Genomic DNA, 19,096 nt, shown 5'->3' with positions numbered 1-19,096 from the left:
TTGTTTTATTTTTTATTTTTTAAATAAATTTTTAAATCTTTGGGTGGGATGAAGGCCCCGGCCAGGCTGACTTGTGATTACGAGATTTTGGTAGCATCGCGTATGCGACCCGAAATTTTGAAATTGGACCTGCTCCTTCGCTTGGCTTCTCGGCGTCCACAAGATGCATTTGGTTTGTTTGTTTCGGCATTTCCTTCCCAATGCAAATAAAACATATGGATGGTGGGCGAGTGAGTCCGGTGAGGCCTTGTCAGTATCTAGTGTTGTATCGCAGGATGGAGCGGCAGGCCCAAAGTTGTCTTTCCCTCAAGACATTCCATACCCCCCAACTTTGTTGGAAGTTGCGGTAGCCAACACAAAAATAGGGGATGGCAGGTGGGGCCTTTCCGGAGCCAACTCCAAAAACCTCTTAGACCCGTTCCTCGACACCAATTGGTCACATGCGTAATTGGGCAACCAACAAACCATTGGCAGAAACCACAGGTAATCAGGCCTTCTAGGGGCGCTTATACATATAAGAAGCTTAATCTTCGGATTGTAACCTGGATTTCACAGACTTTCGGATTTCACACATGTTCTGAACTTGAATAGGGTTTCGTAGATTCGCTTCAGTGGCTTGCTGGTATGTTACATTCACATATGCACATGTGCTAAACTCCGGACCGGTTATTTACAGGGTATAAATGGTGCCGTAGAAAATTATAAGATAGTCCCACAGCCAACTTGCATTCACGGGACCAGCTGTTACGCTGGTCAGTTTATAAAGGTTTTAGTAATCTGGCAGATCGTTCCAGTAGGTGGTGTGAGAGTAAACCTCCTTTCCGGTGTTTCCAAGTTCCCAGTTGAACTTAAGTTTGATAAATTGCATTAGATGAGCAGCAACCTGCGAGACGTTAGTTTTTTTTGGATAACTTATATTTCGTTGCATTAATCAATTATAAATACCTTGATATGTCCAGTGTCGGTTGGGTGCCAAAGCGGGTTGATATCGTTGTGCTGCAATATACCGGTAGTGTTGAAGTAGTGGACAAAGTTGCCTCCGTCCTTCTTCTTGAAAGAGTCGACGGCAGCGAGAATGCCGGCTTGGTATCCGTCAAGATTTTGAAGGTGGGTGTTTCCTGAGATTTACAAAGATATTAGCACGACTGCGCACTTATCGGTGTTGAGCATACTGCTATCCAGACACAATGGTCTCTTACCGTAGCTGTAGAATCCTTGCCAGATTTGCATAGCGATAACCTGCGCACGTGGGTATTTCTCATGGATCGAAGCGATAAGTTTGATGTAGTTGGCCTGGAATTCTGCATCTGGTACGCGGCCAGTCTCGGTTCCCTGGTTCGAGTCATTGGTTCCAAGGTTGATAACCTGTGGTAAAAGATTAAGTTTTTAGAGCTAATCGGACAACTATCACACTTCTCGACGAGGTATCAAATGTAACCTACAACAATATCAGCCTTTTGGTGCTTATTAAACGGCCAAGGCTCCGGGTTTGTTCCATAGATCTGCTGAGCTCTGAAGCCGGTATCACTGGTCTGCAGCCATTGATACAATTGGCCTCGGGGATTTCCCCAACAGAGCTTGTCGGTCAAACAAATTCCAGAATCTACAGAAGTGTCAGTAGAAGCTCCACGTAGTATTTTAGGCATATCACTGGATACGGCTCCCACGTACATGCAGTAAATGTGAATTCGACATTTCCCAACCCTTCGCATAAGCCCCAAGCAAAACTGCTAATTCCCTCGTAGGTCGCGGTGTAACCAGCAGTCAAAGAATCGCCAATCATTTCAATCTTACGGTGGAACTCGGGGATACCATAGATGCGTGTACCCTTGGTGACGTGGACTCTCTTCAGTTGCACTCCAAGAGCCCAGTTTGTAACACTATTGAATGCATAATAAATCCACGTATTAGAAAATTCCAGTAAGTTCTGATATGGAGGTTAATTGATTGGTTCGGGTTAATGTTTACCGGAATTCGAAGGTATTTTGCTGGCCATCGACGGCGGTTTTCTGTCCAGGGGTATCCTTGTTGATAAACTGATACGTATCGCCGGCAGTTACATTAGCAAAATTCCATGGCTGGCCGGAAATCCCTATTAGAAAGCTATTGTATTAGACTCTGGCTATAGAATATATATCATTGCAGTACTCTGTTGCATCTGGGGTGCATGTCGCTAACTAGCGGGTATCGCTACTTACTCCAAGCGAGTAAAACGCCATTCGACGTATGTTCTCCAAAGGTAATTGCAACATCATCACCCGCATATCTAAAATTGATACCAGGTGACGACCACCACGATATATACTTGCTACACCATCTTCCCTTGTAACTAATTTGGTGGGCGTCAGGCGGATATGTCTTCCAAGTCGGGTCGTTATCCGCGATATTGGGAATCTTGACGGCTTGTCCGGGGTAAGGGTTTAATCGGGCTTGGCCGTTTTCAAGAATAGTTGCAGTAGCCAGCGAGAGGCAGGCGAGAAAAGCCGGGATGAACCTCATTGTAAAATTCGCCTTACAAGAATCTGCAGACACGATCGAATTGACAAAATTGAGATCTAGAAGGGCTTGATGCAGCACAGATAGATGAAGCTTTAACAAAGCTCAGACCAAGTGGGAAACCCTTCCCTCTTATAAGTCAACGATAGCACTAGGATGAGCTTGTTGCAAATGGAAATATGTTCCATGGATTCATAAAACTTTCGGAAGGATTGCTCCGTTACCGACCACCTTTAAACTAACAGTACGAGGGCAAGCATATAAGAGTATCTGGCTAAGCAGAGTGTTCATGGGTCACAAATTATAGCTAGGGGATCTATATAATATATATCGAAGCTATATGCGTGCCAGACTCCGAGCATATGTTAAGGGAGCGATATAATACCTTAATGAAATATTGTACAAAACTAATCATCGCCTCCAATTGATTTTATCGGACACAACGTACCAACGAGACCAAACACGACTGGTTCGGGTATCCGGTTCTGCACTATCGATAACTATAACGAAGCAGAATGAGTCCGCGCGGGGAGACTCCGTCCGTTTATCCACATTTGTACGTAAATTCCTTACTCAGCTCCCAACCATCCCATATTCGATTGATCGACAAGGTTACGAGCAGGATCCTATGCTTAGAAGTCGAGGATGAGGGATGTTGCGTCGGAATTTCTTAAAACCGGCACCCACATTTGAAAGACATATCTGCCTTGCCAACCACAGGACGGGAAGGCGTTGACATACGAAGCCGGGTTCTTCATGCGGGTTTTAGGCATAAAATGGCGACTTCTAAGGCTAAATAAAATATACCCTGCTAGGAACCAGTTTATATATCCACAAAACCAAGATAATCTAAAAGGTTATTTGGCTTGCAACAAGTGAATGTGTTGGCTTGCAATGAGCATTCGAATTCGTAAGCTCAAAATTTAACCCAGCGAGTTCTCATGATCAGGGCTCCCCGGCTGCAGCTCCTACAGAATTTGCTCATGTAAGGAGAAGATCCGGGCCACCGGATGTATATATTGAGGCATGAGTACCTTGCATCGCACATTGCATGTCCATCGTCGAACTTCGCCGCACCGCGCTGCACGTCCAGGCCTGGTATGCTTCCTTGGCTCTGGAATCGTCAACAAATATGCAACAATAACAACACACAGTACTCGGTAAATTAAAAGGCAAGACAGCTGATTAATCAACAGATATATCAATGCCGGTTATCTCGGTTTGCTCATGATAGTTATCAAGCGATTGAAACTTGGGTTTACTAAAATAGGTTATATGAGGGCTGAGATCTCTTAGGGAATGGTAGAAATTACGCTATTCATGCAAGCGCCAAGTTCATTAGAAATATGACAACCAATTATATACTACACACTGATCACTACCAGAATTAAGCTTACATTGTGACTCGAGTATTCGACATCACATTCCTAACTAACTACGTGACATCCAACCGGGTCTCTACGTGGAATTCACATATGCATATGGAAATGCCCATGGTGGTGACCTTTATGGCCGAGCTCAATGCTCCTCCTCCGGTGGTCACAGTGCTTGCAATGCTCATGCTCTGTCTCAGGAGTTGATTTTTTGCAAGCCATGTATCCATCGTTTCCGGGTAAATACCCACACCCAGCACGTTCCCTTCTATGCACGCTCTCATGGAATACCGCGTCGTCAGGAATGTCTCGGGTGAACCCTAGATTTGGAGGCCAGTGTCGCGGCACCCAGCGGCCGAATTCAAGCTCCAAACGGGTAAACAGGGGAAGAACCTCTGTAGATTACATATTTGAGTTAGCACTTTGCTTAAGAATCTCTTGATCTCCAGGGAGAGTGCCGACTTACCGAGAACCCACCAGCTCAGAACACCGACATGTGACCACCCTCCATTGAACTTGAGAGCGTCGTGGATGGTTGCAACACCAACTTGATTTTGAGCCGCATGGAACACTTTTTCTACTTCATCCATTTTCCAAGGAAGTCTGTCTGGGCTCGTTCTACCGACGCACTTGTCCTCGATCGCTAAAACTTCTTCCAACATCCACGCCAGAGCGATATCACTGATCATGGGAACGCCTTCCTCTGGTGTCCAACCACCGCCGATATCCGCATGGTTACCAGGGAACCAGACCTCCTTGACATCGTGATCTTCTCGTCTCCATCCTTGCATCTGCGCGAATAAACTAGGCTTAAACTTCAGCCGTCGTTCATCAATCGCAACAGCGTGTCTCACGTGGTCTGCAGCCGGTTGCTGTGATTCTGGGAAACTCTTTCTCAGTAGCGGTAGTTCGAATCTACCCACCGAGTTGACTGTATCGTAAAGGCCGAGGATGTGGACTTTGACACCAGTTCTGCAGAATGTTTCCTTAAAATGGGTCATATGTTTCCGGATGACGTTTGCTCTCTTGGTTTTTAGACGCCTGAGACGCTCGAATTTTGCGAAGGACTTGTAGGCAAAGGGGACCATTTCCTCGTTTCCGCGGGATAATAGGCCAACGTACATGACCATTTGGGTAAGGAATCTGGCAGTGTATGCGCCGCGGGAGAAGCCTATGATCGGTTAGTTAATTGTGGTCTACACAGATTTGGTATTGCGCGATGTGTACCGAAAATATAGATTTTGTCGCCAGGGCTATAGTATCGCATGATAAATTGATAGCCCTGGATAACATGGTGATCGAAGCTGGTACCGACAGCTTGATCTATTGATTGATCGATGAATCGCTTCATTTTTGAGAATGGCCCTGGCGCGAAGTCGTGTTCGCCAGCGACGTATGTTCCAATACCAGCTAGACAAGAGCCGCATTAGATCATTATATTCCCTATAAATTAATTGGGTACAAGATAGGTATAGAACTTACGTTGATAATACAAGTAGACTTGGGGATCGTGCTTGTCGAGCATCTGATACCTGAATGTACGCTTCAAGTTTAGTCCATGCACCTTCTAATTAGTTGCTCGGAACTTGCCGAACGATTTGAGGGCTGAAAATGAACACATGCAAATTACGAGGAAGCCTACATTTTAATAATATTCGTATCCTATTTTTGAAGTTAGTCCATGAGAGTCTCAAATCAATACTGCCGGCTGAAGCCAACATCAACGATGCAGCGGGGTAATTTCAACGGATATGCGCCGAGGAATCAACTTACAGACATGTTTCCCTGGAACTTGTTTCCTGTGCCGTCGAAGAATAAAACTAGTTTCTTCGGTCGCACTTGTATTTCTGTGATGCCGGCGTCTTTGTAAGGCAGAGGGTCAAGCTCTAAATCGAAACTATCCTTTGTCATGGCAGACATGATGGTGGAAGACTTTCGCATACGGCCTGGCCCTGGTGGAGTCTCGATATCACCATTCTTCTCGTTCCATTCTGTCCCATTGCTTATATTGGTATCAACGTGAGGCCGTGGCGGCGCTTGTCGGGCCTCTGGGATAGGTGGTAAAGCAGTTCCGTTTCCTGGTGACATTGGTGGTGAATCTTTCCCAACAGATGGGTCTCTAGATGCAGTTGGATAGGCGTCTGGATCGTTAGACCAAAGGCCTGGTTTGCTTTCGGTCGCCATCTTGCCTTTTAATTAGAGTCGCAAATCCTTTGGGTCGTGTTTGTGTATCCCAAGTAGCACCTGAAAAAAAACTGGGGTTCGAATGCGATTTCGAAAATCGGGCAGGTCTTTGAGATCTTTAAAGGCCTGGTAAAACTCCCCTGCCTAGATAAGTATGTTCCACGATTTCTTTCTACTGTATCGCTTGGCCAAGTGGCAAGAGGGAATGCAAATCGGCCGGTTGAATAAATGCCAAAGAGAATACCTTTTGAACTACAAGCCGCATAGCACCTACGCAAAGGAGAATATGTCTTTATATCAAGTTCTCTGATCTGGACTATCAATCTCCTCACTTCACACCAATGCGCAGACGCGCCAATCTTGAATAGGTATAGACGGAATGTATTCCACCTCGCGCGACTGCAACGAACAAGCTTCATTCTTTGGTCCAAGTGTATCTTGCAGACGATCCTTGCTTCCGCTTGAGAAAAAGTGGGTCCCTTCTGTTGATTTTCTGACGAATAGTTTTTTCGGACTTCATGGTGGTGTGAATTTGATTTCAACCATGCACTTCCGTTTTTTACAAATCAAGTATGGACGAACGGGTTCTCAAGACATACGGAAACTACCAAGGGAGCTCGATTGAACAAGTGGAGATGTCAATCATGGTGCCACCAATACACATTTCTGCATGGCTGGTACATACAGCTGCAGAGAGACATTTTACCGTCAACTTCCCATGTGTGGGGACAGTTTTCATGCATAAAATCGCACCCGTGCAAAAGGTCTAGGCAATTGTGGGCTCGGGATTTTCATGGCCGACCAGGGTTTCGGGCAAGGTATAACTCGGCTTTTCGTCAAGATGGTGTGAGCTTGCTTTCTCTTGCCGGGTTAGTCTCAAACCCTTTGTATTGTTTAGGGAGCGCTGGATAACGTCACATTCCAGTGGGACGTTAGACAATACATACTCTGCGACACCAATACCCTCCTGTTTCTTAACGGCCTCAAGAATGATGCCGACGTAGCTGACCGTTTACTCTTGCCAGACAACCAGTATGTCCATGAGCCCAGATGCAGCTTGGATCACATCGACACTCTTTGAGAGTCAATTCGAACTTCGCGACGGAAATTTAAAATCGGGAGCGGGAAGGGATTTTCGGTAATCTCAGATGAGATCGAGAGGAGGATATCAAGGAGGACATGGGTGAAAAACAGGGAACACCCTTCTCAACTTCACCAGAACGGAAGGCATTCCGGCGCGGTCCATGCCTCTTCGAGCCGTCTGTATCAGATCGAGTAAAGTTTGGATCGATCTCGCTTGGAGCTTTGTAGCTATTGGTTCGACGGAATCCTTCAGAACCAACCGCTCTGATTAACGTCGTCAGTGCATGTGCATATGGCAGCAATTGACTGGGCTCATGGTTTCTCAAATCTTTGTTGCGGGGACTGGATGAATCGAGGCCTGTATTGTTCAGCCACTCTTGGTTTTTGCGACCAATCCACAATGCAAGACTTTATTCTGTATTGATGCATAATATGCGGCGTCGAAGTGGATATACGACCCTTGACGCTCGAGACTAAATTAAGCTCGGTTACAGCTATTGGGGAAGCCGGCTCTAATAAAATCCGCTGTAGCCTCCTAAAATTTTTTCGGGAATTAGAAAAACCTGAGGTCTTTTTTCCTATGTAGTCTGGAGGACGCTCATCTTTGCCTTGGTTTTTACCATGTCGAGGATTGGTAAGAGACTAGGTCGATATATGCACAAGGATCGGAGCGCAAGCAATTCGGGCTGGGCCGGGGTGGTCGTTCATTCGAAGACAACACAAAATTCAGGCTCTGGTGGCTCAAAACGGTAACTTGAGGCTTCCTTCGGTCGCACTTAAACCCGACTGAAATAACAAACGTTGGTTTTTCACAAAGTTTATCATAAACATCAAATAACCAGATTGTCAAAAAAAAACCCAATATCAATACAGAGTTTAGAGATGTCCAAAAAAAATTAAATCGCATTACCCAGATTAAACTTGTTCAAATTTCAGCAAATGTTATTTTTTGGCGCAGTCTCGTTTCCAAACCCGTTAACCAAGATAACAAGCGCCGAGAGCGCCGATGTTGCCGAGAAAAAACAACACATTTTTTTGTATGGGATTTTGGACCTCCCACCCAGCAAATTTTGCTGGGAAGGGCGGCGGGGCACGGATACAGGGAGGACTATAGAGACCCTTCCTTTCAGTCGGGCATAAGGCTTGGCATCGTTTTACAACATCTACAACACCTTTCCAAACGTTCTAAACCTCACTTCGTTATTCAAACTTTCTCCAATATTCAAACAACCGCTCTCGTAAAAACATCATAACAGACATCCGCTGCCCCACCCGCCTCCTTCAATACCGCGTCCAATGGCTTTTGGGCCAGGAGTATACGCCCCACATATTCTGAAATCCAGACAGCGTGTCTTTTGGTGTTTAGAACATGGTCCGACGCGATTGTCCTGCCCCACCCATTGATATGGGTTGGGGCTCTATTGATGTCGCCCCGGCGACCCTTGGGCCAGCGCACCTGCGTACGTGCGGGCCCTCTCATTTTCTTGCTCGAGGGAGAGGAGAGGTTGGTGTTGATGTGTTTGTTCAAGCAATACAACCATCATCACCAACCATCCTCAGTTTTCATCACACACACGGAACTTCAACCAACGGCCTCAAGTCAGCAGCACCCACGAGCAAGGCCATGGATCAGAATAGAAGCAGGTTCGTAGATGCCGAAGACGAGAAGGCATCAAGGGGCCCTAGAGGGAACAAGGGGCCCGGGGCCATAGGTGACGAGCAAGGACAAGGCGGAGGGGCAACGAAACCAAACCAACTGGAGTCCAGTGATTTCGTAGGGAAAGCTGGAACCCACGAGCCAGGTTTCCCTAAAATTGGCCATTACGAGGTCTGCGAAAAGCGTGTCCGTGCCTGGCATCTTGGAGCTCTTCTCTTCGATACCGGGCGAGCTATTTACGTTTGGGAGAACAGTTATTTCCCGACACTTTACATTCACAAGTCTTCCGTATTCGACCGAGAGGACGAGGGATTCCCTTTAAAGAAGTACGGTGGTAGTAAGAAGGACGAGAAACTTCTTGACCTTCTATCAGCAAGTGGGTTAGCTGATCTCGTCGAAAGCGATCTTGCTCTGTTTGTTCACAAAAAGTATGTCAGCAACGTCATACTTGTTGCTCAGGGCCGCCTCAAAGACCATATTCGCATCCCTTTCAAGGCTCTCGGTATGTTGAAATGCCAACTCACTCCCCTTCACCTCCAAAGGCGACATCTTCCATCAAATACCTCAATGCTGACCCAGATGCCGGTCTAGACGAATGGCGAGAGCACGAGGATGTTATAATTGGTTTCCCACGTGACCCATACAAGGGTATAAGCCTGAACCACTGCCTTCGCTCCGTTGAAATCCACATTGACACGGATAAATTCGAGTCGAACCAAGCTATCGTATTGTCTCAGAAGGGCTACCCACCACGGTTTTACTTCACACGGGACATCTTCAAATCCAAGCTGTCCTCAGGCCACAAGCTGTCAGCGAGAGATCCTCGCAAGAATGGGAGGTCGTTTTCTTGTCCCTACAAGGGCCACGCTGAGTATATATCCCTCCTAGTTGAGTAAACTTGTTAGACAAGAGGCTAACTTTCCGTGCAAGATATTTCAACATGACTATCAATGGCAGTGAATACGAAAACATATGCTGGCGCTTCACTCAACCCCCCCCTGATCTCTATGAGATCAAGGGTAGATTCTGCTTTCGCACTTGTATGGTATGTAATTTCCCAGCTTTCCTTGAAGAGAACCGTCACTGCTAATGATGTATGTGCTAACCCATCTCCACGTTTTAACAATGTATAGCTTACATCAATGAGCGTTGATGGAGCTCCTCTCACCCTAGAAAGCTTACCTGAGAACAACGGCCTGTCAGAGGAAGACCTGGCAATGTTTTTCTATGATGTTTAACTTTCCGAACGACGTTTGCTCTTTGGTGGACATTGATATTGATGGTAGTGTCGATGTGACACATGCACATGATTCTGGTATTCATACATGTATACATTGTTTAATATCTAATAGATATCGATACGAGGTGTTCATAGCGCGACGTAATAGCATTAAATATACTGAACATAGATTCGAGGCTAGATGCATTAATCAATTCGATCCCACCGTTTATCATTTATCATATGCATGCTTAGGATCTATATCTACTAATGTAATCTGTAGTATATTGCCTTCGAACTCTTCTTCGGATAGTTGATAAAGGAAGCAATGCTCCGAATCAAAATTTAAGACAATCAACCTCCGCTCATTTGGATGATCGACGGGCGATCGCACCGTGGCAATGGTGTTGGATTTGCATCAACGTTCCACAAAGTTCAACGCAAAAGTGTTAAACATGTTTGCGGCATCGTTTGTAGACGTTTCCGAACTGCATATAACTTGCAGGCTTTGTACCAGTACTTGCATCCATCCCTCAAGCTCAAGAGATATGATATATGCAGCTGCGCTCTTGAGATGCCTTCCTCTGCGCAGCACCCTGCATGTCCACCCCATCATATCGGTCAAGTCCTGCCATCGCTCGTATACACTGCGTCGAGCAGCACGAAGTGCTGCCATCTCCCGCAGAATGTCGCATATGCTAGTTTGTCGCAATCAGCCGTGTAATACTGTTGACACCGTGGTTATAATGCAAAATCGGTACTGATCAAAATGAAGGCGTCGCTGTCAGAATTGTCCTAGATTTAATTCTGGTTACTATTACTAGTCTATTGCTCCTGGTGAGCTGTCTATCGCAAACTACTTCCGGTTGATATAAACTTTTAGCTCGTCTGGATCTTGTGATGTTTCACCGTGCCAAATCAGAGTTGCTGCCTCGGTGAGAAGTCCTCCAGCTATTACCCCACGAGAGCTCAGCTTTTTTTCGACATTCCGTTTTGAAGAAGCAGTGACCATGTCGCCCCATTTTCAACCTCAACATGCCATTCTTCGGATGACCACCCAATCGCTTGGGATTGTGCTCCACAAAAGCCCCATCCAAGCTGCCCAAATTCGATGGAATTGGATCAACGATCATGCAAGCCAAGCCGGACAACTCAGAACAGTCGCACCTTTCCTGTCAAGGGACGACCTTTCAAGCAGGAATCCATTACCCAGTTGCTTTTTTAAGCTGCGCTACCATAGGACCAGCTCGAATTAGAGTCGAGGGAAAAATTTTTTCGAGGGTTGAAAGATGTACAAGTACCGAGCCAAAAATGAAAGGCTAGTATGGAGTACTTGAGAAGGACTCTGGATGAAAGGAACGATAACAAACCGTTAATTGTCTTGAGTCACTTAAAACTTGAGTTTGAGTTTTCGATATTCTTCTTTCCATTTAGTTTTTCCTCTTATCGTCGTGTTTTTTTTATATCATTTTCACAATCATTCCTTTCTCTTTTATTTAGTCGTTTTTTATTTTGAGGGGATCAAATCCTGGCGAGCGGCTTCGGAGAAAAAAAAAGTCTCCTCGTCATAGCCGCCGAGTGCCTGTTTGCTCTCTCGTGTTCCTCTTTTCGAGTCTTCGTCTCGAATACCTAGCTCAAGGATTCGACTTGATAATTGCTGCTGCAATTACCAAAGCCGCTATCACATCGACAGGGAGAAAGTTCGCTGATTAGAAAGTGCACACAAACTGTGAAGAGATTGGATATCAAAGTTCGATTTCCGAGTATTTTGGGGGTTCTTCCTCGGCGCATCTTGCTTGAACTATAAACGTGATACTTGTCCAGGAACGGTTTCTGAAGAGAAAGGTTCCCTTATTCGTATCTTCGTAGTTCGCTGTCTATCCCATTACGCTTTTGCGTGAGCGGTTTCTGCTATTCGTCGAGACAAGCATATTTACGACGATTAGGAACGGAACCGTTCTTTTGGGTGGCGCGCTATACCAGGCTTTGCTAGACGTAACGCATCTTGCAGAAATCCCTTGTTGATATCTTCATATATCCTAGGCCAGCAAACTGTATCTACAGCGGCCAGCGACGGGTTACCATCTTCCATTCCAGACCGAAGCTCGAGCCAGTTCCTGATCGGGTTATAGGGGGGAATTTGGAGGGGCTTCTCGTAGGACGTGGATGCAAAAAGTTCTTCAAGTTCCTCGGTACACGGCGTATGCAAGTTGAAACACAGCCCTTTACTCCATTTGGCTGGACCATCTGTGGACAGGCAAGGGAGACTTCGATCGAGACTGCGGGAAGAGAAAAGGAATTTTCGCCGGCAAGTCATCGATAGGTATTTGCAGGGCAAGAGCGAAAAGACAGCTCATTCTTGCCTCACCAAAAGGAAGGAAGATACCCAAGACATCAATTGAACGCGGGAAGACAGATAGGCTGTAGCCGGGCCGAGTTATTCGCCATACCTAACCAAACCGACTAAGCGCACACCATTATCATTATCGAAGGTGTTTGTTCCTTGACCATTCTCACAGAGGGTTAGCCCGGATGGAGCCAAATTGCCACTATCCTCACGTGTGGAACTGGGGTGGGACTGGTGTCAGAGACAAATTTGCTACTGACCAGGTACCCGCACTATCAATCAACCCTGCAAAGATATCGGCCCTTTTGGCAGTTGATTGTGGTGGTAGTACTGTCGGTACTGTCGGTACTGTCGATGTAGATGCTGATGCTGATGCTGATGCTCATGCTCATGCAGTGTCGGTGCTACCAGCTTACCAGGATTTGGCTGCTGATGATGGTCAGGCCCTGCCTTTGATTTTTCCTGACCGGTTTTGTTCGCCGGCTCAAGCCCCAATTACAATCCTCAGTCTGGCTAGCGTCCTGTTCCGTTTGCCATCCCCGTTGCCAATACCATTAGGTGAGGTCCAAACGAACCGTCCCAACCAACCTTTTCCACATCATCATCATCACCCTCAGCCCTGCCCTCGACCTTACATGAGCGATTGCATTGCATTGGACCATATCCACACCCTTCCGACCCAGAAATCACATCATTCGTCGGTTCTGCACGCACAGCGGATCACTGAATTCGTGGCAACATCCTTTTCGGCGCCGTCGGCGGGTGGTGGGCGGACTGGTTGGTCCTGCCGCACCAGCTCCATCAAAAGGGGCAGGTTTGAGTCTGCAGCCAACGTAGACGTTCTTGCATCGGACGCACGACATCTCACTGAAGCCGACATTATCTCATCGCTCACAACAGGGTACGACGCTACCCCTCCTCCGTCATATCAAGAAGCAGTCGACATGTCCTTTTGGGGTGGCCTGGGGAAGAAGTGGGAGGAGGTGGCCAAGTCTGCAAAGGAAGGCCTGTCGAAGGTTCAGAAGGAGTTTGAGGTTAGTATATTCTGTTCTATCCTATTCTATCCTGTATCTTATATCGTTTGTGATATACGTGTCTATATTCCTTTTCTTCGCCTTCGTATTGGTTGTTTCGATCTTTCTGTTCGTTGGATGTTGACAATTAGGTATATAGCAACCTCCAACTACTCAACCGTCGCAGCCGTCGCGCAGACCTGCTCCATCAAATCAACCATCCCGACCGAGTGATTTGCCTTCATCTGGTCGCAACGTCGGTTCTTTAAGAAATGTCTTCGAGAATAATTCAGGATCTCCTGCTATAGCTGATCCTTACGCTCCGCCGCGACCGACTCCTTCCGACCCTTATCCAAAGCAATCGCCTTATGGTGGATACTCTGGTTCCACCACATATAGAGACCCTGTACCAATACCCGAACCTACTAGTCCTTCGAAACAGTACAACTACCTTAACGACCCTAGTTATACATCGTCATCGTATGGCAGTGCGCCACCACCACCTTATAGTCCTCTGCCAGCAACAACAACAACTGGCTCCTCTATTCGACGAAACCCTGAAGATGCATTGACCGAATTCTTAAAGAATGAAAGGAACCCTTTAACTCAAATAGGAATTAGGATCGACCCTAAAAACGAGTATGTGTTTTTTATCCCTTTCTTTTCTTTCTTTTTTCTGTCATCACCGTCAGTGACTAATGCAAAGTTATAGCAACATGTCTGAACCTATGGATGCTCCAAAGAAGGGTAAGAAGGGTAAGGGTGGTGCCAGTGGAAACGCTGGAAAGAAGAAAGAGTCCAATGGAGAGCCTCCTACACCTATTGAGCCACCAACCCCTAGTGACGACAAATCTGGTGGCTCTGGGTCTGGATCCGGTAATGGTGGTGATGATAAGAAAGATGACGACAAAGATAAGGGAAATAAGAAAAGTGATGATAAGAAGGACGACAAGAAGGACGACAAGAAGGACGAAAAGAAAGAAGAGGAGGTAGAAAAAAAGGAAGACAAGAAAGAAGAGGTATATCTTCCCGACAACTCCGTTATTTTGAGCATGCATTAACGCGGTCTGGAATAGGAACCCGAGACAGTACCACCCACACCATCCGAAAGTGTCCCTCCGACACCATCCGTGGAAAAAGGCGACGGGTTTGAAGCTGTACCGGGCAAGACATCCAAAAAGAAGAAGAAGAGTAAAGGCAAGGTATGTTGTCATCATCCTAGTGCTCCACATATATTATATATAGTATGAAAAACTTTATGCTGACGATGGGAAAATATAGGATGACATTGTTCCACAAACTCCAGCTGAGGATAAGCCTGAACCTAGCACCATGTCTCCTGCAGACACAAGTGCCGCAGATGCCGAGCCAAAAGATAGGGAAGCACCGACCCTTGAGATCAATACCGAAGTCACAGAGGGTAAACCAGCAGAAGAAGTATCAAAAGATGCCGACGCAGGTTCTGAGGCTCCCGAGGTCACGGTTACCAATGCCAACGACATCGTGTCTCCGACAACAGCCCAGATGATTGAAGATGCGAGCAGTGAATTCCAAGCTTTAGTCGCTGAAAACAACACTTTAAAGACACAAATTCATGATGTGGCATCTGAAGCTGGCCGTTCTCTCTCAAGACTTGAGAATAGAGTCTCTGAGCTTGGGGATGAGAAATCCGAGCTCCAGGGACGCATCCAAAGCCTTGAAGTTGAAGTTGAAGAATCTCGACAAATGCAGGAAACAATGAACCAACTTCAGATCGAGCGAGGGAGACTTCAACAACTCACTGAAGAACAAGACTCTCAAATCAAAGAAGTATTAGAACTATTGGAAAAGCTCAATTCTGAAAAGTCAAAGTTCGATGAAGCCGACTCGGGTAAGGTTGCAGCCGCGGAAGCCGAAGCCGCTAAGCTGCGGCAGGACTTGACAAAGGCGACAGCCGACTTCGAGGAACTCTTGTCTGAGAAAAATAAAATCAGCGAGGAGAAAACCGGATTCCAAGAAACTGCTAAGACTCTCAGAATCGAGGTTCGAGACCTTAAGAGAGAAGTTTCGAAGACGACAGATGCCCTTGCAGAAAAGGAGAAGGAACTGCTCGCAGCTAAGGCGGCAAAGTCTGTCGGCAACGTCAGGGCAAGGGTTAGGGGTCTCGAAGAACAGCTTGAACAAAGATTGCTCGACGAACTCGCCGCGAAAGAGGAAAGAGAACGGCTCAACGTTAGGGTCTTTGAGCTCCAAAAGAAAGTCGATGAAGGTCCTAGTGAGGAGGAGTTCAACGAACTTCGTGAAACAATTACCGAAAGGGACGCTGAAATCGCCGGGCTGAAAAATGAACTTTCAGAGGCCAAGATCAAGATCTTGGAGCTCGAGGCTACAATTATTGAACAAAGAGCTGCCCTCAGAGATGTTGACCAACTCAATGACGACATTATGCTGAAAGATGGAGAGATTGAGCTGCAGGCCACTGAAATCACAGAGCTCAAAGCGAAGGTTGAGAAGCTTGAGGCTGATACTACGGAGGTCGATGAACTCAAAGCAGCTGCCGCTGAGCAAGAGGAGTTGATCAAAACTGTTCAAGAACTTCATGAAGACGCCAACAAAGAGCTTGAAGACCTAAGGATGCTATATGAAGACGCTGAAGACAAGCTGAAAGAGATGGATGAGCTTAAGATTCAGTTAGAAGAAGCAGAAAAGAGTGCATCTAGCTCCCGAGAACTTCTCGCTACCCTCGGATCAGATAAAGGCTCCATCCAAGGCAAGCTTACGGAGCTTGAGGCAGAGAAAATTCAAATGGAGAGCAGGCTCTCTGCCCTTGAGGCCGAAAAAACTGAAATCGAAGGCAAAGCAACTGCTCTTGAAACTGAGAAGGCAGAGATCGAAAACAAAGTGTCTGCTCTCGAAACAGAAAAGGGAGAGATTGAAGGAAAGTTCTCCGCTCTTGAAACCGAGAAGGCAGAAATTGAAGACAAATTCTCTGCTCTCGAGGCTGAGAAGTTTGAGCTTCGTGAAAAAGTGCAATCCGTTGAAGACGAAAAGTCATCACTAGAAGAACAAGTTGCTACTCTGACAGAAGGAAATACTACCCTGGACGAGAAGATCTCTGCACTCGAAGAAGAAAATATAGCACTTAGCGATTCATTGCAAACCACAAAAGATGTCGAGGTCGCTGCCCTAAATGATAAGGTTGCCGAACTCACGAGTGTAAGAGACGCTCACGAGACAGACCTTACGGCGACTCGCGAAGAAAAGGATGGTTTGGTAGTGAGCTTCGCAGCTCTCAAGATTGAGAAAGATGAGCTAGAGGCGGCACTTCAAGCGTCTCGCGATGCGCTTGCTACACTCGAGACCCAACTTTCCGCCCAAAGCCAAGGTACCACAGTCTTCGTCACCGAGATCAATAGTCTCAAAGATTCCCTCACTACTACAAAGGCAGACCTCGCCGCCGCGAAGGAGGAACTTGAGGCATCTCGAGGCGTCCATGACGAAGCTAAATCAGGGCTCGAAAATGCAAATGCTGACCTAGCCGCTGCGAATGACAAGCTAGCTGGTTTGGAAAGCGACATCGGTGCTAAGATCGCCGAGATTACTGGTCTTACAGGAAATGTTGCAAACCTCATTAGCGATATTGAAGCTAAGGGGGCGGAATTGAATGAAGCGAGAGCTAGGGCTGACCATCTCGAAGCTCAGCTTGCCTCAAAGACGAAAGAGCTGGAAGAGATTGGTGACAAGACTTTCAACGAACGACTCGAGGAAGAGATTGCGAAGAGTACAGGTTTGGCTGCTGAGATCGAAGTTTTGAAGGCCAATGAGCCGGTTTCTCGGGAGGCGCCTGAGGTACTCGCAGAAGTTGGTGCCCTACGAGATCAGCTCAACGACGCAAACGCCAAAGTTGAGGCGCTCGAGGCAGAGCTTTCCGGCCTTCGAGATGTTCCTGAACAGGCTGAAGGACAAGCTGATTGTAGGGAGCATGCCAATCAGATCTACGACCTTACTCATCGGATCGAAGATGATAGGATTCGGTTGGATGTTACTCGCGACGAGCTTACGCGAACACAAGATGAACTTGCAGCATACCAAGGCAGGTTTGATGACGTCGAGAAGCAGAAGATTGCCGCCCAGACCCGTGCCGCAGAGACCCTCGAGGAATCGGTTGCTTTGCGAGCAAGCCTCGAAGAAATGGAGCAGCGGGCTTTGGAAGCCGAATCCCGCATCACCGTGCTACTATCTGGAAAGGGTGACTATCAGCGACCACGACAGACGCCAACACCACCTGCCGAAACCGTTGATTTCGAGGAGAAACTCCGCGGCTCCAGGCAGGCGTTCGATGCCCAAGCTACTGTAGATGCTGATGATCCTGGGTTTTTACCGATTCCTGATGTAACAGCCGCTGCTACAACAGAGGCGTCCCGAAGGGAACGACGTCGGCGACATCGTACTGAAGAGGAGAGACGTGAGAAAGATAGGGATAGACACGGTCGCACTGATGATGAGAGAGAGGATCGTAGGAGACGCAAGGAAGAACGGAAGGAGCGGAAGGCACTGGGTCGCGAGGTCCCTGATATCGCTGTTTCGCGAGAAATGGCAGCTGCCACGGAAGACGAGTCTCGGGACAGAGAAAGAGAAAAGCGAAGGCATCGGAGAACAGAGGAACGCGAGAAGGGCGAAAAAGAAGAGAAGGAGCGGTACCGTCGTGCTCGAGGGCTTTCTGGAAGCGAACCACGATCTCCCGAGGTTGCACCACCAGCTGATGAGGATGAGGAACGCCGCAAGCGTCGCGACAAGACACGGAAGAGTCTCCTTACTGCTGCCGCTGCTGTCACCGCCGCCACTGCAATTCAATCGATGGGTAGTGGCAGCCGCCGTGAAGCCCCTGTCAAGGAAGAGAGGGAGAGCAGTCACCGTGACAGGGAGCATAGGGAACACAGACACCGCTCTCACCATCGTTCGACCCGAGGAGAAGAAAGACGCTCCAGAACCATCGCTGATACTCCTACGCTGTCACAAGGAGTCACTAGTGATGACGCCCCTTCGTCGCCAATTGATGAATTCAATACCGATCCGAACAGCCTTGACCCTCGACGTCCCGATGGGCGATCTCTACGAACCCAATCACAGCGACACTCACGATTGATGATCGGCGGATACGAGTATGAAAGCCCACGAATTGCCAATGTCACAACATATGTTGTCAGTGAGAATAAATCCGGTGCAAGCGAGTCCGGAGACGAAGGTTACCAGGACAGAGATGCTAAAGGTTGGGGGAAAGTCCGCGGCCTTTTGAAACGGAACCAAACTGTTGTGTAATGATACATCGCGGTTGATGATTGGCATTCTATTCCTTTTTTTATTCTTTTTTTTATGACGACTGATACGATACGACCTTAACGACACTATGATACACCCTGAATTGCCTGCTTGATTGTTGTTTGTTCTGAATCTCTGCTCACTTATTTAATCGAGCATCTTCTACGTTAGCTCCATCTTCTTCCTTTAAGCCACTGCTCCATTGTTTATTTATTGTCTGCAATATCTGATTTTGAGAAAAGCTTGATAATGGTTGATCACGTTGAAGTCTTTCCTTTTTTTTTTTTTTTTTAATTTAGCGCGCGTCTTTTCGGTTTCTAGCCATTCGTTTATCCCATTCTCCCTTTTACTGCTTTTGAAACTTTGCTTCTCGTTACATATTTCACTTTTACTCGTACTATAAGATCATAGCGGAGCTTTTGTTTG

The 19,096-nt window shown here is 46.9% G+C and overlaps 4 protein-coding genes across 4 annotated transcripts; 2 read left to right on the top strand and 2 right to left on the bottom strand.

Moving 5' to 3' along the window:
• Nucleotides 1-769: 769 nt before the first annotated feature.
• On the bottom strand, nt 770-2,499 carry AOL_s00083g111 (uncharacterized protein; the record flags this gene model as incomplete). The annotated part of the gene is made up of 7 exons (XM_011125290.1): nt 770-883; nt 946-1,118; nt 1,200-1,365; nt 1,443-1,603; nt 1,672-1,880; nt 1,969-2,092; nt 2,199-2,499. 7 exons carry the CDS (start codon nt 2,497-2,499, stop codon nt 770-772), a joined length of 1,248 nt encoding a protein of 415 aa, XP_011123592.1.
• Nucleotides 2,500-3,965: 1,466 nt separating this feature from the next.
• Nucleotides 3,966-6,053, bottom strand: AOL_s00083g110 (uncharacterized protein; the record flags this gene model as incomplete). The annotated part of the gene is made up of 6 exons (XM_011125289.1): nt 3,966-4,264; nt 4,336-5,040; nt 5,097-5,279; nt 5,352-5,401; nt 5,512-5,531; nt 5,643-6,053. The coding sequence occupies 6 exons, from the start codon at nt 6,051-6,053 to the stop codon at nt 3,966-3,968; spliced, it is 1,668 nt and encodes a 555-aa protein (XP_011123591.1).
• Nucleotides 6,054-8,505: 2,452 nt separating this feature from the next.
• Nucleotides 8,506-10,031, top strand: AOL_s00083g109 (uncharacterized protein; the record flags this gene model as incomplete). Its single annotated transcript, XM_011125288.1, has 5 exons — nt 8,506-8,596; nt 8,666-9,295; nt 9,373-9,664; nt 9,724-9,838; nt 9,927-10,031. The coding sequence occupies 5 exons, from the start codon at nt 8,506-8,508 to the stop codon at nt 10,029-10,031; spliced, it is 1,233 nt and encodes a 410-aa protein (XP_011123590.1).
• Nucleotides 10,032-12,544: 2,513 nt separating this feature from the next.
• Nucleotides 12,545-18,670, top strand: AOL_s00083g108 (uncharacterized protein; the record flags this gene model as incomplete). The annotated part of the gene is made up of 5 exons (XM_011125287.1): nt 12,545-13,393; nt 13,533-14,011; nt 14,085-14,391; nt 14,449-14,574; nt 14,654-18,670. The coding sequence occupies 5 exons, from the start codon at nt 12,545-12,547 to the stop codon at nt 18,668-18,670; spliced, it is 5,778 nt and encodes a 1,925-aa protein (XP_011123589.1).
• Nucleotides 18,671-19,096: the final 426 nt, after the last annotated feature.

Source organism: Orbilia oligospora (genome assembly GCF_000225545.1).
Source record: "Orbilia oligospora ATCC 24927 unplaced genomic scaffold scaffold00083, whole genome shotgun sequence".
NCBI lineage: Eukaryota > Fungi > Ascomycota > Orbiliomycetes > Orbiliales > Orbiliaceae > Orbilia > Orbilia oligospora.
The sequence above is the reverse complement of the archived record's forward strand: the minus strand, read 5'-3'. Positions and strand labels throughout refer to the sequence as shown.